Raw genomic sequence first — 26618 nt, 5'->3', positions numbered from 1 at the left:
AGAAAGAGCATAAACAGGGGAGGGGCAGACAGAGAGAATCCCAGGCAGGCCCCACACTGTCAGCACGGAGCCTGATGTGGGGCTCCATCCCACAAACTGTGAGATCATGACCTGAGCCAAAATCGAGAGTTGGATGCTTAACCACCCGAGCCACCGGGCTAAGATGGATGCGTCACCACCCTAAGAGGACTTCTTCAGAGCACTTTTCCATTGGATATTCTCTCCTGCTTTGTTGAAGATTAGTTGGCCATAATTTTGTGGGTCCATTTCTGGGTTCTCTATTCTGTTTCATTGATCTGAATGTCTGTTTTTGTGCCACAGAGCACCTTGATCTGGCATCTTCTGACCACTCTAGCCTCATCTTTTGTCGTTAACTGTTGCCTACCCTTCACTGCCGACTTTGAAACTCCAAACCATTCTTTTAATTTTTGTTCATCGTTTAAATCCCATGCTAGGTATTTCCTCCTAAAAGCTTGTCCTTGATCCCTGAAGAATAGGAGTTAATGATCACTGTAAGGTAAAGTGATAGTGCCCTCTGTCTCTTCAGTCACAGCATCACCATTCACTCAGTTAATGACACTAGAAATATTGTAGATGTTTCCCTTTGCCTCATTCTCTGTGTCTGTTTCTATAGCGTCTTGTATTTGTCCATCATTGCCACTATCTTAGTATTGAACCTCATCTTTTTTTTTTTTTTTAACCTAGATTACTGTTAAAATTGATTCTCTTCATGTCAGTTTCACCTTTAACCTCCTTCACTGGCCTTTAAGATAAAATACCCTCATGAAGGACTCTTTGTAGGCCTTCTTATTTTTCTCATTTTTCTCTTTCACTTCACTCCCAATATCTGCCTTCTGCATCTTACATTAAACTCTCTTAGTTCTCTAAATGGGTTGAGCTTTCTTGTTTCTGTGCCTTCGTACATCTTGTTCTTTCCTTTTCTTCACCTGTCTCATTTCCTATCCATCCTTTAAGGCTTGGCTCACATACCACTTTCAATAGGAAGCCACCTCTGATGTTTTTTCTTCCCATTGTCTCTCCCTTCAGATTAGGTGCCCATAGCCTTTTATATGTGCCTGTGTATATACTGTAGCATTTATCTCACGTTTTTAGCTCTGTATTCCCAATATGTAGCACAGTTTCCTGGCATATGGAAAGTGGTCAGTAAATGCTAAATTCCAGTACATAAGCATTGGGTTGAATTTCATTTTCTCCTCAGTAGATCATTTTTCTGGTTTGTTACAGGTGTTTTGCTTACTACTTGTCTTCCAAGGTGCTGATAGCCCTAACTATAGTTTAATAATCATAGACTTATCTCATTTCCACCACACTTTATTGTATATGTTGACTGAGAACTAACCCTGAAGTTATACTGCTCTGTGTTCTTGGAATGGCAAATGAAGTGATACTACATAGTAGTTTTATTGCATGTTTATACAAATGCAGCTTTAAATGGGGAAAAGAAGCCGTAGAAGGACGTTGATTCATACATTATTATACTTTGATTTTAGTGGCTATACTCTGCAACTGCCTTTTTTTGTTTGTTTGTTTGTTTTTTGAGAGAGAGAGAGGTAGAGAGAGGGAGAGAGAGAGAGAGAGAGAGAGAGAGAATCCCAAGCAGGCTCTGCACTGTCAGTGTGGAGCCTGACTTGTGACTCAGTCTGACAACCGTGAGATAATGACCTGAGCCAAAATCAAGAGTCAGACGCTCAACCGACTCAGTCACCCAGGTGCCCAAGTCTTTGCAACTGTCTTCTAAAAATTCCTTTTAAATCACTGTTTAGTGGTAACTAGAACATCTAGTGTGTTTGTAAAACATCTGGTATAATTAGCATAGAGACTTTGAATCTTTAATTATTTTTCTTTTTTAAATTTTTTTAATGTTTATTTATTTTGGAGAGAGACTGAGTGTGAGCGGGGGAGGGCCAGAGAGAGACAGAGAACCTGAAGTAGGCTCCAGGCTCTGTGCTGACAGTACGGGGCTCAAACTCACAAACTATGAGATCATGACCTGAGCCGAAGTCAGATGCTCAATTGACTGAACCACCCAGGTGCCCCTAATTATTTTTCTGTCAAGAAGTTAATCTAGAAAAAGAAGTTACCTACTATGTAGTGGTTAGGACTTTAACTTCTGTAGATGGTCAGATGTGGTTATTTTTTGTAAGCTACATTTTTTGAGCCTACATTTCTTCACTTTTAAAAGTACCTACATCATAGTGTTGAGAAGATGATATGAGGTAATACATGTAAATGTAAAGTACTTGCATGGTTCCTGGCTCTTTACGGATTTTTATCTACCAGCAAGATTCAGTCAGGTGTTTTAGGTAGTAGTTTCTAATTTTAGTCACAAAGACTTCTATTATTCAGAGTAGTTTGCATAAGATAGTATTATCTATGGATGTGTAAATGACCCTTGGGTTAATTAATGACCTTTGTAATTAATTTTAATTAAGATTTGGCCTCATGTTAAATATATTTTCAATATCCTGATTTTATTTATGCATTTCATGTTTCACAGAGGATGATTGCAAAGTAAACAGTAATATTTTACCTTATATTTTATATTAATGAAGTTTTAGAGGTTACTGTGTTTTCTCATGAAAGCTTTAATTTTAGCTCGATTATATTTTATGTAGCATAAAGTTATTTAATGGATTACTTGTCTTCTGTAAATAACATAATAGACTTTTCTTAATAAGATTTATTTTTAGAACAGTTTTAGTGTACAGCAAAATTGAGCAGACAGTAGAAGAGTTCTCATCTATTCCTTGTCCCCACATATAACCTTCCCCACTATCAGTACCCTCCACTAGAGTGGGACATTTGTTACAGTTGATGAACCTGCATTGACACATCATTGTCACCCAGAGTTTACAGTGTACATTAAAGTTCACCTTTGGTTTACATTTTATTGGCTTTGATAAATATTTAATTGATTTTTTTTTAAATCATGCCTGAAAAATCTTTCATTGGAGCATTTTAATCTATTTTCATTTCATCTGTTATTTATTAGGGCTTAAATCTGGTCTTTATTTGTACTGTTGATTTATCCTGCCTCATCCCTGACCCATTTTTTTTTTCTTTTTATTGGATTGCTCAGTTTTTGTTTACTAGGCAAGTCACCTGACCATAGAAAAACCATCTTGAATGGAGCAGAAGCTATATTTGAAGATTAGATAACTGAGAATATTTTAAAACAGATTAACAAAATCAATCTATAGATTTATAGAGGCCAAAGAATTCCAAGTAGGATGAATAAAAAGAAATACTCACCTAGGAACATCATAATGAAATTTCAGAAAAAGCAAGGCAAAGAGGAAAAATTCTTAAAAGTAGCCAAAGGATGGAAAAAAGATATTGGGACTATAAGTTAAGACAAAAATATTCCAGGTAAATGCTGTATGAGACTCAGTAAAATTTTAAGGCAAAAAAAGTACGAAGAAATAGTGGTTATTTCAGAACTATAAATAAAGTTCAAATCACCAGGAACATACAGTAATTCTAAATTTGCATGCATGTAATAATATGACCTCAAGATAAATAAAAAATTGTACTTTCAGGAGATATAAACAGATCCACAAATCATAATAGATTTCAGCATACAACATTTCATAGTAATTGAACATACAGATAAAATTTTAATGTTTATTTATTTTTGAGAGAGAGACAGAATGCGAGTTGGGGAGGGGCAGAGAGAGAAGGGGACACAAAATCTGAAGCAGGCTGCAAGCTCTGAGCTGTCAGCACAGAGCCCTATGTAGGGCTCGAACTCCCAAACCGTGAGATCATGACCTGAGCTGAAGTTGGATGCTTAACCGACTAAGCCACCCAGGTGCCCCGAACATATAGATAAAAAAACAAAAAACAGTGTAGGTATAGAAAATTTCAGTGAGATTGACAAATTTGACACTTGCAGAATATCTCCTAACATCTGCAGAATATGTCATCTTCTTTTTTAAGCACGGACTTTTATAGGAATTTACCATGTTAGGTCATAAAGTTAAGTTTCAACAAATTTCAAAAGATTGAAAGAGTTTGTATAAGACTGGGCATTGTTTCTTCCTTAAATGTTTGGTAGAACTCCTGGGTGAAACTTAAAGGATTAGAATCATAGAATATGACCTCTGATCACAGTGGAATGAAACTAGAAATCAGTAACAAAAAAGGTATTGAAAAAATTTTCAATGGAAATGAGAAAAATGTTTTTGGATGAGTGATAGTGAAAGTGCTGTGTGGCCAAATTTGTGAGATAAATCTGACACCGTATCTGGGGGACATTAATAGCTTCATGTACATATATATGAAAAGCAGAAAAACTCAAACTTTATAAATTAAGCATCCATTTCAGTAAGTTAGAAGATGAGCAATAGACTTAACCAAAGAAAAGGGGAAAAGATAAGAGCAGAAATTAACAATACAGAAAATATATACAATACAGAGAATCAACCAATCCAAAAAAAATGTGTTTTTTCCCCCTAAAAGCTAAACTAATAAAATTGAGAAAGAGAGAAGACAACAATTATCAGGAATGAAAAAAGGAATATTACTACGGAGTTTACAGATATTTAAAGGAAAACAAAATACATATTATAAATGGCTTAAGGGGTCCCTGCATGGCTCAGTTGGTTAAACATCTGACCCTTGATTTCAGCTCAGGTCATGATCTCATGGTTCCTGAGATGGAGACTCTGGCTCTGCCCTGACAGTGCAGAGCCTGCTTGGGATTCTCTCTCTCCCTCTTTCCCTGCTCCTTCCTCAGTCATGCTTGCTCTCTCTCAAAGTAAATAAATAAACATTAAAAAAATAAATAAATGGCTTAAATTTGAAATTTTTTGTGAAATGGGTTAATTTCTAGAAAAATCTAACTTAACAAAGTTGACATTGGAAGAAACAAAAGTCTAAATAGTTCTATAACTATTAAAGAAATTGAATCTGTAATTTAAAAGGTACAGATGACTTCATTTATGAATTGTAAACTCCGGGTACAGATGACTTCATTTATGAATTGTAACATCCATTTAAGGAAGAAATAGTGCCACTCTTTTTAAAACTTTTTTTAAAGAATAGTTAACTGTCAGAAATACTTCCAGATTATTTTATGAGACCAGCATAATCTAGATGTCAAAATTTAATAAGGATGACACAAACAAGGAAAGTTATAGCCTAATCTCATTTATAAAGCCAAATGTAAAAATCTTAAATAAAATATTAGCAACCCAACATATAATAATGTAAAAATGATAATTTATCTTCACCAAGTTTGGTTTATTTTAGGTATACAAGGTTGGTTTAACATTAAAAAAAGAATCAGTGTGATTTTTCCATGTATTAATTCGTCAAGACCAAGTTGGATTTATTTTAGGTATGTAAGGTTGGTTTAACATTAAAAAAAAAATCAGTGTAATTTTCCATATAAGGGGAAAGATCATATGATAGTCTTAACAGATGCCAAAACAAAAAACATCAGACAGAATTCAGCATTAATCTTTGATTAAAACTCTTAGGAATCAGTAGAAAAACTTCCTTAATCTACATACACTATACATTCATTTTTTTTTTTTTTTTTTTTTTGGCATGCATATCTACATGCTGTGCTCTTGAGCTACAATGGCTTTATATACCATTTCTTTTTCCTGGCTTCCTTCTGCTCCTCCTCTTTAATCAAGCCCAGATGTTACCTCTTCTGTGTCTTTTCCTAGTTTCCTTTAGATAAAAAATTTTTGTCTTTGTTCTGTGTACTCATAGCTGTATTATCCAGGATAATCACTTTATGTTAAGGTCAGCTAATTAGCAACCTTATCCCATTTAATCTTTTGCCCTGTTAGGTAACATGTCCACAACTTCCAAAGATTAGGATGTATTAACTTTGGAAGCAGTTATTCTGCCTATCAGTCTTTACTCTGACCCAAGATTCGTATCTTACATGTAAAATATATTCATCCTATTCCAACATCCCCAAAAGAATCAACCCCACTACAGCATCAACTCAGCATTCAAAAATCTCATCTAAATTTCATCATCTCAAATGTTCTGAATCTCATTATCGAAATCAGGTATGGGTGAGAATCTGTATAATCCACTCCAAAACACAATTCCTCTTAATCTGTGAACCTCAAGAAGCGGTCATCGCTTCTCAAAATAACTCCCTATTTTAAGGTCATTCACTATCTTAATTCTCCTTTGCTGTATAATTTAACATATTCACATGTCCCAAGGATTAGAACATAGACATCGTTGGAGGGCCATTATTCTGCATAACACATTAGCACTTGGTATAAGTTATTCTCAATTCAACTGTTAATTGCATTGAGAACATTTGGGCTCTTCAGAGGCAGACTAGTTTCATCCTTCCCACACACCTCCATTCTTTTTCACAATGATGCTTTTTTAAAAATATTGTGGTGAAATTCGCATAACAGTTAACCATTTAGTGTACAGTTCAGTGGCATTAAGTGTGTTTACAGTGTATGCAACCCTTTTAGTTTCAAAACTTTATTAACTTGGAACACCTCATACCCATTAAATAATCATTAATTCCCATTAATTCCTCTTTGTTCCTCCCCTCATTTTCTGGTAACAGCTTTCTCTATGTGTTTGCCTTTTCTGGAGAGTTCACTGGCTTTCACTTAGCATAATATATTCAGGGTGTGTCCATGTTGTAGCATGTATCAGTACTTCATTCTTTTTTATGTCTGACTGTATCCCATTGTATGTATATGCATGTACATGTGCACTTTGTTTATCCATTCACCTATTATGAACATTTAGATTGTTTCCGCCTTTTGGCTATTTATGAGTAATGTTGACATAAACATTTATGTACAAGTGTCTGTGTAGACATATGTTTTCATTTCTTTTGAGTATATACCTAGGAGTGGAATTGCAGCATTATATGTTAATTCTATGTTTAAATTCTTGAAGAATTGCTAAACTTTTTCACATCTGCAATATTTTACATTGCCACCAGCAATAAACAAGAGTTCCTATTTCTTTGCGTCTTTGGCAACACTTTTTATTTTCCTTTTTTTTTTCCCCCTCTTTTGGAGAGAGAGAGCAAGGGAGGAGCAGAGAGAGAGGGAGAGAGAAAATCCCAAACAGGCTCCATGCTGTCATTGAGGAGACTGATGCAGGGCTCGAGCCCACAAACCAAGATCATGACCTGGGCCTAAATCAAGAATCAGAGGCTTATCCAACTGAGTCACCCAGGTGCCCCTATTTTCCATTTTTAAATTACAGTCATCCTAGTGTCCATAAAAGGTCATCTTACTGTGGTTTCGATTTATATTCCTGAGTGGCTAATTATGTTCAATGTCTTTTAATGGGCTTGCTGGTCTTTATATAGATATCTAGGTCTTTTGCTCAGTTTTTAATCAAGCTGTTTGTCTTCTTGTTGTTGAGTTATAAGAGTTCTTTATATATTCTGAATACAACACTCTTATCAGATATATGATATGTAGATATCTTCTCCCATTCTGTAAGTTGTCTTGCTTTCTTGATAATGTCCTTCTATTTTATTTTAATTTTTATGGCTTAAGTTTATTGTTTTGTTTTTCGCTCATGCTTTTGGTATCAAATCCATGGTCATAAAGATTTACCCCTGTGCTGTCTTCTGATAGTTTTCTAATAGTCCTTATATGTAAATTATGGATTCCTTTTTGGTTAATTTTTTATATAGAGTGAGGCAGGAGTCCAACTTCATTCTTTTGCATGTGGTTATCTAGTTGTCCCAGCACCATTTGTTGAAGAGACCATTCTTTCCCCCATTGAAAGGTCTCGGTACCCTTGTCAGAAATCAACTGGCGATGGATATTTGGGTTTATTTCTGCACTCCGTTCTATTCCTTTGGTCAATGTCTGTCTTTATGGTAGCACCACACTATTTTAATGACCATAACTTAGTAGTAGAAAGTTTTGAAATAGGTAGTGGGAGTCCTATAACCTGGTTTTTTTTCAATATTGTTTTTTCTATTTGAGCCTCCTTTGCAATTTTGTATGAATTTCAGAATTAGCTTTTCTATTTCAGCAGAATGAGCCATTTGTATTTTGATCAGGATTATACTGAATATATGGATCACTTTGGAGAGGATTGTCTCTTAACAATGTTAAGTCTGCTAATCCATGAACATAGAAGTCATTTCATTTAATTCGTTTTCATTAATTTCCTTAGCACTGTTTACTAGTTTTTAGTGTACAAGTCACTTCCTGGGTTAAATTTGTTTTTAGGTATTTTATTATTTTGGATTCTATTATAAATGGAAATGTATTCTTAATATCCTTTTTAGATTGTTTGTTGCTGATGTGTAGAAACACAACTTATTTTTGTGGGTTGATCTTGTATCGTGCAACTTTGCTGAATTTATTAGCTCTCGTGGTTTTTTCTTGTTCGTTCTTCAAGATTTTCTACATCTAGAGTTATGTCATCTGCAAATAAAGATAGTTTTACTTCTTTTCTAATTCTCATTCATTATGTTACATTTTTGTTTTTTTTCTTTAACTCCTCTGGTAGAACTTTCTAGTACAATATTGAATAGCAATGGTGAAAGCATCATTGTCTTCTTCCTCACCTTAAGGGGGAAGCTTTCAGTCTTTCACCACTGAGTATGATGTTAGTTGTGGGTTTTTAATAAATTCCCTGTATCATGTTGAGGAACTTCTGTTCCTAGTTTTTTTGGGGGCTTTTCAAAGGCAGACTAGTCTTGGGGTTCCTGGGTGGCTCAGTTGGTTAAGTGTCCAACTCTTGATTTGGTTCGGGTCATGATCTCATGGTTCATGGGATCGAGCCTCGCATGGACACTGATCCTGCTTGGGATTCTGTGTCTCCCTCTCTCTCTGCTCTTCCTCCGTGCTCACATGTGTGCACACGTTCTCTCTGTCTCCCTCTCATAAATAAACTTAAAAAAAAAAAAAGACAAACTAGTCTCATGTCTCACCTTCCTCCATTTAAAAAATCTAATCCTCGGGGCACCTGGGTGGCTCAGTCCGACTTCGGCTCAGGTCATGATCTCATGGTCCATGAGTTCCAGCCCCGCGTCGGGCTCTGTGCTGATGGCTCAGAGCCTGGCGCCTGTTTCAGATTCTGTGTCTCCCTCTCTCTCTGACCCTCCCCCATTCATGCTCTGTCCCTCTCTGTCTCAAAAATAAATAAACGTTAAAAAAAAATTAAAAAAATCTAATCCTCAATGCAGGGCTCATAGCCTGTTACTAAATTATGCAAATAAATGGGCTTGCCTTTTTTTTTTTCAATGCCTGTAACAGTCTTCTTTACCATAGCTTGCATTCTTTAACTTTGAGACTTAAGGTTAATTTCCTTCTTAAACAGGATGTCTTTGAAGAATTGATTATCAAGTATTCCCTTTTTTCCTGTTATTTGTTCTAGTTCTATTATAGTCATCTCGCATTTCTATCAAACTATTGTAAAACAGCTCTTTGAATTAGAAATAAAATTCTCATCCATTTAGGGGCACCTGGGTGGCTCAGTCAGTTGAGCATCCGACTTCCGCTCAGGTCATGGTCTCCTGGTTCATGAGTTCAAGCCCTGTGTCGAGCTTGCTGCTTTCGTCACAGAGCCCACTTCGGATCCTCTGTCCCCTGCCTCTCTGCCCCTCCCCCACTCATGCTGTCACAAAAATAAAAATTAAAAAAACATTAAGAAAATGCTCATCCATTTAGACTCATTATGAAAGATTATCAAGAGTTAAGTCTTATTTTAAATTTCTTGGCTTTTAAAATAAAGTTTTATATAAACCTACTCTAGGAGCTTTTAGCATGCCCCTAAATAAACACATATACTTATATTTGAACATAATAAAATATTAATCATTCAGGCAATAATATGAGGTATGACTCATACAGGGAGGAGTTGGACTTTATCTTCTCATTATCTGTGAATAAAAGATTTGCTAAATAACCTAACCAACAGACTTGCTTAAGAGTGTGAATTTTTTGGGGCGCCTGGGTGGCGCAGTCGGTTAAGCGTCCAACTTCAGCCAGGTCACGATCTCGCGGTCCGTGAGTTCGAGCCCCGCATCAGGCTCTGGGGTGATGGCTCAGAGCCTGGAGCCTGCTTCCGATTCTGTGTCTCCCTCTCTCTCTGCCCCTCCCCCATTCATGCTCTGTCTCTCTCTGTCCCAAAAATAAATAAACATTGAAAAAAAAATTAAAAAAAAAAATTATAAAAAAAAAAAAGTATGAATTTTTTTAGGATCTTTAAAAACACATCATAAAAATAATTATGTAGCCATTAAAATTAACATTATCCTAGCTTACCTCTTCTCATTCTATGTATTAAAATCACATTTTATCTAAAAACATTTTTCCTTACTGGAAGTAGACAACAGAGATATCTAAAAAGTTCTAATACGTCAAGTACCTCCTGATAGAGAAATGTAAGAAATGTCTCTTTTGCATTTTATTTAGTGAGACAAGACCCTGGAATAGGAATTATCAAATGGAGATCTGTGAACCCCCCGATTTATGTATATGTGATATTTTCTGGAGAGAGTGTTTATGAACTTCCTTAGATTATTTTTAAATATCCACGATCATAAAGTGGTAAGAATCACTGTCTAGAAAGTCAGTAGCCTAGTATTTAGTGCTTTCTATAGAATTTGCTTATTAATGTATCAAAACCAAGCAGAGAAAAATTGGTAAATTTATGTATTTTGCTGTTTATTTGAAGCTTAGTTAGTAGTTATAGTAGTAGTCATTAAAATGCAGGAAGTAAATAGCTAAATTCTCCTGCTGATGAAAGTTACCATTAAGCTTTAGTGAGAATTGTATGTGTTTAACACATACAATAAAGACCTATGAAATGTGAGACCTATGAAATAATGCTCTAAGGTCCAAGTTTTTAAATCAGTGAAGAATTATTACTAAGTAAATGTGGGGAGGGAGTATTTGTATGCATTTGCTTTAGCTATGGGGATGTGGATGATTTGAACCACAACACAAAACATACTAACAACTGGAACTGAGTGCTTTTAAAAGCAAGTATGCATTACATTATGCTATAAGATTAACCAGACAGTATTCAACAAACTAAATCATCGTGGAGCTAATTGATATTAATTCGTTATTGACTCACAAGAATAGTAGCTATTGAAAACTACACCAACTAAAGACAACAAAATATCCTTACCTCCAAATTACAGAAATTCTCAGCCATTTGTACATGTAAAGGCTTTGCAAGTTTGCATAAGAGCCAAACTTCTTAGTAGAAAACAGTTTCAAAAATTATGGGAAATTCAAATTGTACCAAATTTTCACTGGTGGTATATATGCCTATCCAAAAACCATTCACCAAAAATTCTTACAGCTTTTCTTTATTGGATTAGTAGAGATTTTTATCAATGTTTCCAAATCCTTTTCCTTTAACATCACCTTTCCCTCTTCTCCCTCTTTCAATCCATCTGTATTCACACTGCAACACTTATTTCTCTAAATCTGCTTTAAGCATCTGCTGCAACTATCCACTGTTGTTATATTTGGTATAACAAACTCCAGCAGTTGTGTTAACCTAGGACTGATTTAATTTTAAATGTTTATTTTTTCACTCTTAAGATATTTCTAGTGGAATACTAACTGAATTTCTTGGAGGGTTTTGTTTGTTTCCTTTGAATGCCCTTTCTTTAGAATTAGTAAATTTAACTAACATCTAGCTAAAGGAGAGTAGCATTTATATTAAATGTTGCTGAGGGGCCTGAATGAAAAACATAAATAAATCATACCTAGGTTAGGAGCTTCACCAAGTACCCCCAGAACACATAAGTAAACGAACGGGCCCTGAGTATGATGGATAAAAGCAATTCTTTCAGTTTTGGGGTATGAAATGGAAGTTGTTTTATTGTAGAGTGGTTTTTCTTCTTTTACTTTATCAGAAAACAATCATTTTTCCTTAGGAAATGTTATAATATGTATGTCTTACTATAGACCTACATAATAAGCTAGTTATTTTTCAGTGTTCTATAGGAATGTTTGAAATTAACAATAAAATAACCATAAAGTACTTTTCAGGATTTAAATTCTTATGTCTATTTATATTTTATTAAGAATTTGATGCTTTGACTATAGTTTTAGCATTCTTTTTTCTCACTAACACATGGAAGCAGAAAGTAGAAAAATGTCTTAGTTTTTTCTTTTTTTTTTTTTTTAAACCAGTACTCAACTGGATGGACTGTGCAGTAATTTTCTAATGCTCTTAGAATAAAATGAAATTCATTCCTTGGTCTGGAAGTCCATTGTAAGCTGGCCCCTGCTTACCTCTCCTACTTCTCACAGCCTCTTTGACTGTTTTGATGCTTACTTTTTTTTTTTTTTTCTCTTCTTACAGTATGCCACCCTGTGTCCATGTTAGCATCCTTGCACTTGCACTTGTCCTATATCTAGGACATATTCCCCCAGGTTCTCTTGTAGTTTTCTTTTTGACTTTTAGGTCAAGACCGCCTCCCTAATACTCACTGCAAATAGTGTAATATAGTCAGTCATTATCAACCACCCTTTTTGTTTTCTTCATAGTATTTACTGCTATTTGGGATTATTTTATTTCTTTTTTAAGTTGTTTTCTGCCTCCTTATCCCCACTATAGTGTAAGTTCGAACTAAAATGAAAGGAGAAAATGTCTTTTCCATTGTATCCTTAGGATTGAAATTCTAGAACATCACCTGATAGATAGCACTCATTAAATAGTTGCAGAATTTATCAATTAGGTGTTCCATCTATAAGTGTTAGAAATATTCTGAAGAATATTTTAAAGGACTTCTGGCTTATATTCTGGACTGAAAGTTGTCAACATTTTAGCATTTTGAGAAACATTAATCTTCTTTTGCTGGTTATTAATAAGAAGTAATAAGTATTCATCTTAATATCTAGAATTACAATTTCATTTTTGACAGGTTGACTTTGGCAGAATATCATGAACAGGAAGAAATTTTCAAACTTAGACTAGGACATCTCAAAAAGGTATGTGAAGCATATGCTGGAATTTTAGTTTGTTACCAGAGGTCATGGAGAGTTGTTACTGTAAGTCTCTCATTGGAGAAGTCAGCTTAGAGAGAAAATACCCAAAGCTCAGACAAAAAAAAGAGAGGCATTAAAGTTGTCCTTTTAAGTTGAATATGTTAAAGATAACATGCCTTTTACCTTGTGGCAGCTTACAAACATTGAGATGCTGATAATACCATGTCCCTGTAGTGGAGAAGTGACTCCTGGCCAGACTTTCAGGGTCTTAAGATTACTGTGTTTAAGTACTATTTTTGTAAAAATGCTTCATTTTTAAGATGAAATGTAAATTTCCATATTGTTTGTGTCCATTTATAATAAACTGAAATAATTATAAATTAATAACAAACTTGGTTCTTTGGCTTAACTTTTAAGCTATCAAATGCTTGAGTGTTTCAACTAAAATATGTACATTGGCAAATTTAGAAGAGCCTTAATCATTAATAATAGTATAAAGTGATATAATTTATTAAAATGTTGCTACGTGTTATTATAGTAAAATTTTTTAAATGTATAGCTTTGTACTGATTTGTAAACTACGAAATTGTAATCAGTTCATTGTTTTTACAGTTTTTTAGTTCAAACTATTTCAAATAAATAATAGATTTTCCCACTCAAAATGAACTTAATGACAGATGTAAAATTCTTTTTCTTTGACCAAATTTTTTAATTCTGCTTTTTGCTTGTCACATCATTTACATATTTTTTTTAATAGGCTGAATAATTGCTAAAAGTGAGTTAGTGAACTAATCGAAGATAGCTTCTGTGAAGTTGTCTTCCTGTGAGGTAGGACAGAGAAACCCATTCTGGTAGCAGCTGCCATCATACTATGTACTGTTTTGTTTTTGGAATGCCATCAACCTGCTTTCAGACCCCTGCCATTTAATTACAGAGAATAGAAAAAGATACATAAATGTGTCCACATATATGTGTAATTTGCATTAGCATTTTTAACTATGCTGTGTCTGTCTATGCCCCTACTCAGAAAAGTTTCAACCCCAAATACTTTAACAGTAAATTGTGAAATGATTTATTCTGGTCTTTTTTTTTTTTCCTTCTTAAAGTGTATTTTCTTCTGTTGTAATTATTGACTATTTTTCCTGCTCTTTGGGTTACAGTAGACAACTTCAGTCTATTCTCTGTAACAGATGGAGTTGTAATGAGACTGTTGGGGGATTTTGTAATACAGAATTAGTATAAGTATTGTGTGCCCACCTAAGCAGTTGTCATAATGAATTCATAGAGACCTATGCTTGATGTCCCCTATAAAGATTTATCAATTATTTTCAAACCAGCCTTTCATGATAATGGAACACTTTAACTGGAGGGTTATTATTTTTACATATAGTAAAATAGTTCATTTTAAATTACTCTTTCTAATAATGAGATTGTACATGTGTATCTTATTTTATGAAAACCTGTTACATAAAATCTGAAATTACAAAGCAGTTATATTAGGAATCGGCTATTTGTATTACAAAAAATACTTTGCTTTTTGAAAAGCTTCAGAGAAGGGTTGGTTTTGGTCTTGGTTGGTTGTGTTTGGTTGACTTTAAAGCTTTCCTGGTACTTTGAAAATATTTGGTTTCTCTGAAACACTTCTGTAAGTATTCTTAAGGGAGGTATACTTACACATCTAGACACTATCTAAATAGTTGCAAACTGTTGTAAAATACTACCCTTTCTCTTCTAACCTCCATATTAGCCTCTTTCCCTGTGTTTGACTTCTCCATGTTTTGTATTACTCATTCTTTCTAATAACTGTCCCCTCCGTAATCATTTTCCTGCTTTATTTTTTCAGCTTTTATCATATTTACTGAGCAGCTCTAGATTTCTAACTTTATCTTCTTAGCCATTTTACAACAGTACTTTTCTTTGACCAACATCATGGAATATTTTGGGAGAGTGGATATATGCTTTCATGTCTTGAATTCTCGCATTTTCTTCTAAGAGGCTATTTTGGGTGAGAAGAATGTATGAATGCATTTATAAAGAAAGTTGTTGGTAGTACATACAGAGAACAGAATTGAGTAAGTAGTGTCATCTTAGAGCACAAGTCAACAAGAGTTGCCTGCTTACCACTTGGATATAAATTTTGAGTTGCACAATTAAATAATAAGCATTAAGTCACATGTTTTAAAAATAAGTTATTTGGCATTCCAAAGCACAACTGGAAAATAGGCCATTAAAACGGGTCATTCTGTTTTCTAAAAAAGTAGATTGGACACTTTTAATACACAGAGAACAAGCTTCAGTTAAGAGAAAAGATGTTATGACCTCTGTTTTAGCAGTTCCCTTCGCTCCTGGGTTTATTAAGCTGACATGAACTGTACCCAAGTTGTAACTACCATATGGTTTCTACCATAGGCTGGATCTGATCTGTGTATATTTGAGATCCTTGTAACCTGCACAGGAATTAACCTGTAGTATGCCAGCTTACGGTTTAGATTTAGAGCCCAACATACTCTTGCTTTCATTCTGTCTTTAAGCCGAAGCAGGCTCTTAAAGTTCAGTTAAATTACTAGATTAAATTTGTGGGCACCAAAAGAGAAACTTATTTTATTGAGGAGGCCCATGTTATTTGGACATACGGGACTAGAAGACCTACTTACTTTTTTTTGAAATGAATAATTTATGATGTGCATTGTATTTTGTAAAGATCATCATAATAATTGAATAGGTAAACTGAAATATGAAAAAGTATATTTACCATTGAATAAATCATAAAGTTCAGTTCACATTCTGTGCTGTTCTGCGGGGTTAGAAATATAATAAATCCAAAGCTGTGAAAGTGATAGAGTAAGGAATGAAAGGTAAGCAGAAGTCTCCAAAAGTAAGTCCATGGCTAACAAATAGATATTTCTGGGGCTTAGGGGCATATTAGTTTTTTCTTCTGAGATTAGGAAAATTGCTGTGCAGCACCTTTTTTTAAATATATATCAAGAATTCTTCGATATTTTCAGTTTTTCTCACTTTATGAAATCATTGCTCACTCATTCACTAAGTGACTTATTTCCACACTCTGCCTGATACAGGCATGATTCGTATCCCCATTTCAGAAGAACTACATGATAACTACACTTGATGGATTTTGAAGTTTTAACCATTCTAGAGTGAATATTAATGTTAACTTTTTGAATGCCAGGATCTTCTATGTTTTGTAGAAATTAATAAAAGCTAGTAACTGGCAAAGCCAAACATGAATCTTTTTCCACTCCCATTTCAATGGCAATACCTATACACTTATTCCTACAATTTTTTTTGTTGCAGTTAGGATAGCAAGTTGATTCTTTGTATTCAGAAGAATTAATTCACTTGTAGCTCTCTTTGCATCTGTCTTAGAATAGTGCTGATGTTGGCTTTTTGTTTTTTCAGATACATGCTTCATTTTCATTGCAGATAAAGGAGAGCAGTATAGTTTTTCACCCACAGATACTCTTTCCCTCACGTATTACTTTCCTTGGGTAATGTTAGTGATGATTATATCAGCTACAGTATTTCTTATTAGCTGATACATTTGCTTTTCACTCTAAATTTATTTTTAAAGGTCATCTGAAAAGCACATTTTTAATAAAAAGTATAAATACTCTAACATAATCTTACCTTTTATGTAGCTTAAGGATTTAACAGAAAAGAACTATATAATAAAATACATGGAGACTATGCAAATTATACCCAAAACAGTTTTTAAAAAATGACCTTTCACTGGTAGTAATTATGTGCAAATTTACCCAGTTATCACTTACTAAAGCTAGTAGTTGCAATAGGAATAATTTACTATCTTTAAGAAGTTGGTTCTTTGAAGCAAGACTACTAACTGTCCCATTTTATGTACCTGTACCACATGTGGAATATGGATTTAAGGAAACTAACAGACTGTATGTCAGTTAGCTTTTATGGTTAATCCTGTTTTGATACCAGTCTTTGATAAATCCTAGTTATGGGAAAGCAGTTTATCTTTTTGATTTGAGGAGTTCTGCAAGATTGTTGTTTGTATTCAGATAATTCTGGAATTGAAGAAAACTACATGGATATGCTTTTCTAGGATTGTTACTAAATTAACACAAATATATATATTTTTTTAATTTTTTTTAGTTTATTTTTTTAGAGAGAAAGTGAGTAGGGGAAGGGTGGAGAGGGAGGGAGAGAGAATCCTAAGCAGGCTCTGCCCTGTCAGCACAGAGCCCAATGCAGGGCTCGAACTCACGAACTGTGAAATCATGACCTGAGCGAAAATCAAGAACCAGATGCTTAATCGACTGAGCCACCCAGGTGCCCCTAACACAAATATATTTTTTAAAAATCCCTGAAAAACCATCATCCTTGTAATAGATTCTCTCTGTAGTCATACTGTTATTTAAATGATCCTAGTTACCCATCATGGCATCCCAAAATGATGAGGAAATAAGAATTTTGAAGGTTATTAGAACTAATAACTATGTCTTGCCCCTGCTGTTACTTAAGTTTGTGATGTGAACAGCATGCATATGTTGCTCTTTATTTTTTAGTCTTTAAGTTTTGTCCTCTTCTATATTTAAAATACTTGATTAACTAAAGAAAATAATACATATAGGAAATTTGACATCTCAGTATGGAATATTAAATAATGTTAGTAGGGATTGGCCTTAATGTATGTGTTTTGGGTTGTGTGTGTGAGAGGGAGAGTAAGAGTGAGAGTGAGAGTGAGAGTGAGAGAGAGAGAGAGAGAGAGAGAGAGAGAGAGAGATTTATAAGCCCTGAATATAAGTGCTGGAAGTTTATTTTGAAAAATATAACCAATTTGTAATTTGAAACAGGCTTAGTCAAGAATCCTCAGCACCAACACAAATGTATCTTTGCAGACCGAAGGAATCAGCTAAACAATTTGCAGTCATCTCAATCTCTACTAAAACAAAAATCACATCCAACATGCCACCTGACACCATTTCTTTCTCTCTCTCTCTTTTGCTCCTTGCGATGTGGCATTCATCTCTCCTTGTGCCTCCGTTCTGAAGAGATAACAGTATAGCAACAACTCTGCCATTGAAATCCTGTTCTCTGACCGATATTGGCACCTGCAAAGAGAAACAACCAGTAACAGGCAGCAGCAGCATCAGTATTAATCTTCCATGATGAAATCTTTACAGGTCAAGAACAAGCACACAGCTCTTTTCTCACTCCTTCACAGTGGACCATGCATCTAGTTGAAATGGAAGACAATGGATTGTCTACAAGCCTTTTGAACAGTGGAGAATACAGGGCATTGGTTTTAGGTGAATTGACCCCCAAATATTCTTGAAGTTTGATATCTCCTTTGGTCTTTCTAGAATACCATTGTCATCTGATTTATCAAATCCTTAGTATAACCACAAAGAATAAATTTGCATACGTGACATTTCTTGTCACTTTAGGTTTGAATAAAAATATGAAAAAAACTGTATAATTCTAGAGGACTTAATTTCTAAATCTGTGTGTTCCCCTTTATATTCATGGCCATGACTAGAAGAAATCTCTTGGGAATTCTTCTCTCAATTAAAGCCAACCACATTGTACATTATATTTCTCTAGAACATAAGAGGCTACTTGTATATACAGGCAGTAGTTTTAAGTGGAAGTCTGATGAAAATGCACTATAGTAGAAAAAGTCATGATTAAGCCCATGAAGAATGTCATGAGGTTCTTGACTTCTTGGCATGTGTGGGCAAGAAAAGTGCCAAGAGGAGTGTTAGATTTCTAAACTTGACATTTTGTCCTTACTACTGCTTCCCTTTTAAGAACAAGTGGTAGTCTATAACAGATGACTGTGACCGTGCCGAGAGATCATGGAACTGGCTGTCAATAGGAGAACTCCCAGTGTTCGTATTTTATCTCTTGCGCTTACTATGAAACCATAAACATTCCTTGCCCTGTGTTTCCACATTTGCAGTCATTTATCTTAACTTGGTAGTAGATGTTCAGTTACCAAAATGAAACTTTAGAGGTGAAATGTGTTTTGCTTCTGTAATGTTTAATATTAATCCAGTTGTTTTATAAGCAATGGAATCTTTTTAATTTTGGAAAGAATTTTAGAAGTCATGTTAGCAATTGGTCAGAGCAGAGTTTAATTCAGATTTGTAAATTCAGTCTAAAGATCACTGTTTCACAAAAAAAGAAAAACAATTGCTTGACCACTGGCCCTTCCCAATGAGAACTATAGCTCCATGCCATTTACAATAGACCCTTGAACAATGCAGGGGTTATGGGCACCGATCCCCCTTTACCCCCATGTGCACAAAAATCTGCATATAACTTTTGCTTCCCCAAAACCTACTATACTAATAGCCTACTGTTAACCAGAAGCTTTACCAATAACATAAGCAGTCAACTAACACAAATTTTCTGTTATATATAATACTGTATTCTTACAATAAAATGAGCTAGAGGTATGAATCCACCCATATCCTGAAAAAGGTTAAAAGGAAGCCTGCAGTGGGGAGAAGGGCTGCGATGTGTTGTAGTAGGGCATGGTGCCTGTACATGCTGTGGCATGCTGTCAGCACTTTGGTTTGTGTTGAACATCAAGGAATTTCACTCCTAGCCTAATACAGCAGCTGTAATTGCTTTCTTAAGAAATGTACTAAATATTTAAATTTTGCCGATCAGTTGAATTGTTATATTTATTTGCTTCTGGGAAGGGTTTTATTTTGTTTTGTTTAAATAGAATGGAGGAACTAATGGAATCAAACCCTGCCTGTTTCAACAGTTATTCTCAGGGGTTTTAATGTATGTATTTATGCATTTGAAGAGAGAATAAAAAAACCACCCCAATCGCCATACCCCACACCGTCCCCCTAAAAAAGAAGGAAATGAAGTGCAGAGAAAGGAAAACATTAAGGTTCTAAAATAATTATGTAAGGCAGTGAAATACACCTGAGGGAGATAGAGTATTCTCCCATCAGTAATAGCCAGCTCCGTGATTGGGAATAGGAGTGAAGGGATTTATGTAGTTAGGAAAGAAACCTTCCACTCCCCAAGGAATTTCGTAATTTTTGTCCCTTCTCCTCCTACCCCAGTCCTCCATCTATACAATATACTCAAGCAAAAATAGGATTATGGGCAATAGTTTCAAAACCAATCTCTATAAATTCAGATTTGCTTTATCTGCATGGTTTTTTGGTTTGTTGGTTGGTTCATATTTCCAATGGTTCTTATCTCTCACATCCATAGGTAGGATATTTGAAAGCATGTAATAGACATAATCTGGGAACACACAATAGGGATAAAGTTGAAGTAAACTGGTAATGATTTTCTTCTTAATTCTTTTTTCTGCACTGCCCTTTCTTTCCATTAGCTTTTAATAGTGCCTTTTGTTAATTTCTCCTTTCCCTTTCTTGGTGATAAACTTTTAGAATGACATAGTTTATGACATTAAAAATTTGAGGACCTGCAGATACTAACTTTTGAGGGATTAATATTTGTTCATATTACTGAAATGAATTTGGAGTTAAACTTTTTGAAACCTCATTCTGAACTTGTTTTCCTAGACCAAGCAACGTTTATAGTGCTGTTGAATAGACTGTTGGAAGTGATATGCTTTTTTCTCTCCTACAATCTTCATAATACACTATGCAGAATTTCTTTTTTACCAACCCTCTTGGAATATAGGCAAGTTGAGAATGATACATTAAAATCCTTTCTATCTTATCTTCCTTTATAGAAAAGCAGCACTTCGGAAAGAGGTTTTTTGTGTGTATAACATGTAACATGTTCAAGATTTGTTAAAGAATTATAAACTCAGGTGTTTAATTTTTTCAGGAAATGTATCAGTTTTACCTGTGATAATGCATTTTATAACTCTTAAAGCTTTATAGCTTTAATGCCTACATACCCCACCTTTCAGTAATTGCTCTTTTAAAAATTGCCATTATGGGAAATGCTCAGAATTTCACCTAGCAGTTTTCACCTGGCATTTTGCAGAGATTGTCTAGTACCGTGACTGACTTTTGGCTTAGAGTGTTGAGCCAAGAGGACATTAAGTTGCAAGAAAAGACTTTGATTACAAATAGAAAGCATTTCTGTGTCAAACTTCTGCTGAGAGACAAACGTTTTTGGTTGAGTTGCTGTGAAATTTACCTTCCACGTAAAAATTTAAAAGCTATAAATTTTGGAAGGTGTGTTTCACAGGTTACTTAAACAGTAAGGCAATATTGAGATCTGTTGTTGTATACTTGTGTGACTTGGTTTTTAATTCAGAATATTAAGAGCTTATTTTAAGATACTGTTAAAATAGCTGTAGAAATACTGTTAAATTGTCCATTGCTACAGCTTTCTGTTTCAACAGAAAAGAGCCATGTCCTTTTAAAACTGTATATGATCACCAAATCTACCTCTCTCTCTAAAACAGTCTCTTCTTACCCATGTCCCTTCTATACCATAATTGCCTACAGAGACCAGTTCCTTTCCAGAGATGCTATTTCTTTGTATCTTCTAGATAACTGCTCAGCTAGTAGATGAGTCCGGAATTTTTACTTGGTATTCTTATTAAGCATGAGCTATCTGGTTGGATTATCTCTCTTATATTTTAGTAAGCTTGCCTAGTTTTGCCATGGTTTGAGGATTCTGTTCTGTAATGAACTCAGGTTAGTTGTGAGCCTGGGTCATACTTGCTTCTCCTGAACCCTCTGAAAATGATTAGTTCTGAGGATGGCCCAGAGATTAATGTTGATCTCAAGCAAGGAGAGTGTAGTCTGTAGGATAGATCTGCACTAAATATAAATTATTTATATTTGGAAATGATCTGCATTAAATAGAAGTTAGTTGATGAGACTACTGTATTCTAGACTGTTGTACCCTGGGGCCATACCAAAATTGGGTCTTGCCTCTTTATATAAGGAAAGGGTACTAGGTAGTATTGCCCTAACATTTGCCCAAAAGTATGTGTATTAATCTGCTTGGGCTGTAATGACGAAATACCATAGACTGGGTGTCTTAAAATTTTTCTCACAGTTCTAGAAGCTGGAAATCCAAGATTAGGGTCCAGCAGGTTCAGTTTCTTGTGAGGATCTATCTCTTCCTGGTTTTAGATGGCTGTCTTCTCAAGTCCTCACCTGTCTTATTCTCTGCTCTCACAAAGAGGGGACAGGATGGGGAGGATAGATGTCTCTCCCTTCCTCCTTATAAAGCCACTAATCCCATCATGTGGGACTCACCTTCATGACCTAATCTAATTCTAATTACTTCCCAAAGCCTCCGTCTCCAGATACCATCACATTGGGGTTTAGGGCCTAAACATAGGAATTTTGGGGGGGGACACAAACCTTTAGTCCATAACAGTATATATCCTTTGTTCAGTGGGGTTTAAGAGAAATTATTTATAAGAGTTGCAGAATTATCTTCCCCCCCAGAAGTATGTCACTTTGGCTTAAGGTCCAAGATACTGTGGAATAAATAGTAAATTAGAATATGGGAGCTGTAAATATATTTCACTGACTATAGAGGATTTATATTTATCTGTATGTAAGACTTGGTTATAATTCCTTCCCTTGACATTTCCTCTTAAATACATAGGATCTAGCTTTTTTTTTTTTTTTTTTTTTTTTTTTAGTGCTTCTGGCATCATTTTATTTTTTCCTGTAAACTTTGTAATTCAAACCAAATGCAGCTTGCCTGTGCTTTTTGTATTGTAAGATTTTATGGGACATATTTGTCTTGTTTTATAGAGGATAAAAAAGTTTACTTAACTGACACGCATAGACATTTTACCTTCTTTAATAAGTATTTTGTGATCTTGGTTACTGCCATTGGATAAACCTCTGAAGATTAACAAAAAATATTAAGCACATGTAACTATGTGTCAGCAATCTAGTTGGATCTCATAATTGTATATTTATTGATTCAGTAGGATTTAGTTTCTGTAAATTCACTTTTGAAATAGTATCCCCTTACCACAATTTCAAAGAAAAGTTAAAACAATTTTTCAGCTGGTATCCTAATAGGCATTTCATGGTTTTATCAGATATTTGAAAATCCACCAGCCTGCCAAGTGTTTAGTAGTTTCCTGCATGTGTAAGAATCAAATTAATGGCAAGTTTTAAGACAGCAAATGTTAGTAATATGAAAGGAAAAGGTTGCCACTTTCTATGTTCTGTGCTAGAAATGAATTTGAATTTTTTCATACTCCCAAACATTTTCTACAGCCAGTTCCTTACTGTACTTCATATGACTAAATTAAGACAACTGTGATTTGAATATCGTTCCAGAAGTTTTTCATCTATTTCATGTCCTTATAATGAGTCTTCAATTATTTAATTCCCTAGACTATTACCTTTCTTTTTTTCATTGAAATAAGGAATATTTGTGACTGAAGCTGTATTAAGTGCATTAGTTTCAGTTAAATTAAGACAGTCTGTTTAGTGTGTCCTATTTTCTAAAGATCTCCAAAATTCCAGGAAGGCTGATCTTCATTTAAATTTATTTTTAAATGTTCTATTTGTCATCTAATTTTTACCTTATATTAAATATCTGTGTAACAAGTAGTGGTTGAGTTTTATTTTAAAACAATAAAAAAATAACCTCAAGGGTCAAGTGGAATACAAACAACATACTTAGATTTAGTTTTTTTAATCTGTGAACATTTGTTTTTCTTTATCTTAATTAGAATCTTCTTTTCAGTTTAAGCCTTAGATAAAGGTGTTATAGACTTTATATCTCTATTATTTGCTTTGGAATGAAATGATACTTATATTTTCATAGTAAACTTGAAAATTGCTTTTTAGATAAAGGATTTTTAAAATCAGAAGATAAATCATTAAAAGAAAATGAGCTAATACAGAAATATTTAAGTGTAATACTAAAAAACAACCTCTATTCCATGTGGTATAGATTTATAATGATAGCGGATACACATTTAGGCCAAAGCAATTTGTATTTGTTTATTTCCTCAACAAACACTAATTCAAAAATACTATAAAATTGGGCATTTCTAGAATTTTCCACCGAAATTTGATATATTCTTATCTGTCCCTTATGTAGTATTCAAATTTATATTGACAAAGAGATATGTAAGATGGGTGATTGATTATTTGGGATCTTATTTTTTTTTAATGTTCTCAAAATTGTATATTTTGAGACATGAAAAATATTTTCAAAAATTTTATATCAAATGTGAAAGAAAATTTCATTAGGATTTGCCTCTATCTGCTCTAATAACTGAGGATCTGCCACAGCTATCCGTGTAGTTTTTATTTTAAAGTCTCTTTACGATTACAGAGAGATTTACTTGAGTGGTCAGATTGTATGTGTGTGCATGTTTGTGTATATTAAACACTATAAGGCCTAGAAATAATCAGTGGTTCTGTCTTCTTCCTTTTTTTAACTATTGTAAAATACCTTCATTTCATTTGTTTTGTATTGCTAAATTATTCCCTTTTAAATTAAAATCAGGATGTATCAGAAATAAAGCTCTCATTTTGTGTTATAAGTCAGTTTCAGACTACCTTGCAGTCATTTTCAGTTTAGATGTTATAAAAATAGATTTCTTGTAGTACAGAATAAAACTCAGCATCTCATTAGGTATAGATTTTTATGTGGAGGATGGTTTCTTGAAATAGGCTTTTGCCTTATCTCTTTCCATCTTTCAGGCATTGAAAGTGCACTTTGGTCTTTTAACTCAGTGGTACTTTATAATATACTATTCTTCCCGTCATTGTAAAAAATTGATGCATGGGTAAAAATATCTTTTTTATATTGCAAATAAATTGAGCTTGTTATAGTCCCCTCTCTTCATTTTCAGGAAGAGGCAGAAATCCAGGCAGAACTTGAACGTTTGGAAAGAGTCAGAAATCTTCACATTCGAGAGCTCAAAAGAATAAATAATGAAGATAATTCACAGTAAGTCATTATTCATATTTTACAGTTTTACATGATAAAAGTTTTTTCCTTCCCTGTGAAGAGCATAAACACAATATTTCCTTATTGGGTAGCTTCTCATCACACTTAGAAAACGATCCAGAGTCCTTCCCATGGCTCAGAAGGCCTTGTATGATCTTTTCTCTGGCCACCTCACCACTCCCATCTCTCTCATCCTCCCCTTATTTATATGTTGTAGATAAGCTGGCTCCCTCAAACATGTCTAGCACATTCCCACCTCAAGGCTTTTATGCTTACCATTTTCTCTGCCTGAAATGTTGTTCTTCTGAATATCTAAGTGGCTTACTCCTTATTGCACTCCAAATGACCATTAGAGAGGCTGTCCCTGGGCCACCCTCTAAAATAGCAGTCTTTGACTCACTCCATTCCCTCTCTCAGTATCATTACCTTGCTTTATTTTTTCATAGCATCTGTCACTACCTGGAATTACAGATTTATTTTTCAGTTCTTGTCTATCTCCTCCAATTAGAACATAAGCTACATGAGAGCCGAGGCTTAGTTTTGTTCTTGCTGTATCCCCAGAGCCTAGACCAGTGCCTGGCACATGATAGGCACAAAATAAATGTTTGTTGACTGAATACCAAAGTTAGTATTACAGTAGTGAAGGAGAAATTATTTCAACCAACGGGACTTCAGTAAGCCGTGTTTTCATCATTATGCAAAAACTGTAGAAGAAACAGAAAAGAAGTTTCAAGGTATAGCCTCTGTCCTTAATCCCTGCTTATCAGAATGAGTGCCATAGATACTAAATGCTAAAGAAATTCAAAAGAAGAGGAGATGACTGGTGGGAACTTTATGAAGAAGATAGAAATTAAGCAAGGCGCTACTTGGATTTAATTGATGTACAGGAAAGGAAGGGTGGTCTTTTTATCCTTTATCTGTGAGATTTGTCATGTCATTTAAAGCTTCATGACTTAATTTGAATCTCAGAATTGGAAATGGCCAATTTCTCTTGTGAACTATAAATAATCTTGCTTAAAAGAAGGCCTATCCATGATCATTGTATTTGTATAATTCATAAATACACAGATCATTCTTCTGTATAAGGTGAACGAAATGATATAGTTATGGAATAACCTAAAATGTACCAGATGAAAATTCTAATAAAGCAGGTAGGACAAAACTAATTTACAGTTGGTTGTTCTGAAAATTATGTTCAAACTTATTTATGGATATGACTTAGTCCACTTGATGAAAATCAAGTGAATTGTTACAGCTTTACCAAGCAGAGGGGTGCCTGGCTGGCTTGGTGGGTAGAGTGTGTGACTCTCAATCTCGGGTCGTGAGTTTGAGCCCACACTGGGGGTAGAGTTTACTTAAACAGAAAAAAAAAAAAAAAAACAAGCAAAATCTCTTTTATTAACAAGTTCTTCAAGAAAAAAAAAATTGTCAAAGTTATATTCAGTTGATTTTGAACAAAATATAATGTATTTGCACCTGGAGTTAATAAAGCTATCATTGTTCAAAACAGATGAACATAAGGGAAGGGAAACAAAAATAATATAAAAACAGGGAGAGGGACAAAACAGAAGAGACTCATAAATATGGAGAACAAACTGAGGGTTACTGGAGGGATTGTGGGAGGGGGGATGGACTAACTGGGTAAGGGGCATTAAGGAATCTTCTCCTGAAATCGTTGCACTATATATGCTAACTAATTTGGATGTAAATTTAAAAAAATAAAAAATTAAATTAAAAAATTTAAATTAAAAAAATAGAGCTGTCATTGTTCTTGTT

The 26618-nt window shown here is 34.4% G+C and overlaps 1 protein-coding gene across 2 annotated transcripts in view; it reads left to right on the top strand.

The window, feature by feature from the left end:
• Positions 1–26618, top strand: part of TLK1 (tousled like kinase 1) — a 147657-nt gene that overhangs the window by 101399 nt on the left and 19640 nt on the right. For both annotated transcript variants that reach the window (XM_030323584.1, XM_030323582.1), the window contains exons 12-13: positions 12890–12956; positions 24745–24842. In XM_030323584.1, coding sequence (XP_030179444.1) covers positions 12890–12956; positions 24745–24842 — 165 coding nt within the window. The remainder of the gene's footprint in view (positions 1–12889; positions 12957–24744; positions 24843–26618) is intronic.

This window comes from Lynx canadensis, chromosome C1, assembly GCF_007474595.2.
Source record: "Lynx canadensis isolate LIC74 chromosome C1, mLynCan4.pri.v2, whole genome shotgun sequence".
NCBI classification, from domain to species: domain Eukaryota; kingdom Metazoa; phylum Chordata; class Mammalia; order Carnivora; family Felidae; genus Lynx; species Lynx canadensis.
The sequence above is the reverse complement of the archived record's forward strand: the minus strand, read 5'-3'. Positions and strand labels throughout refer to the sequence as shown.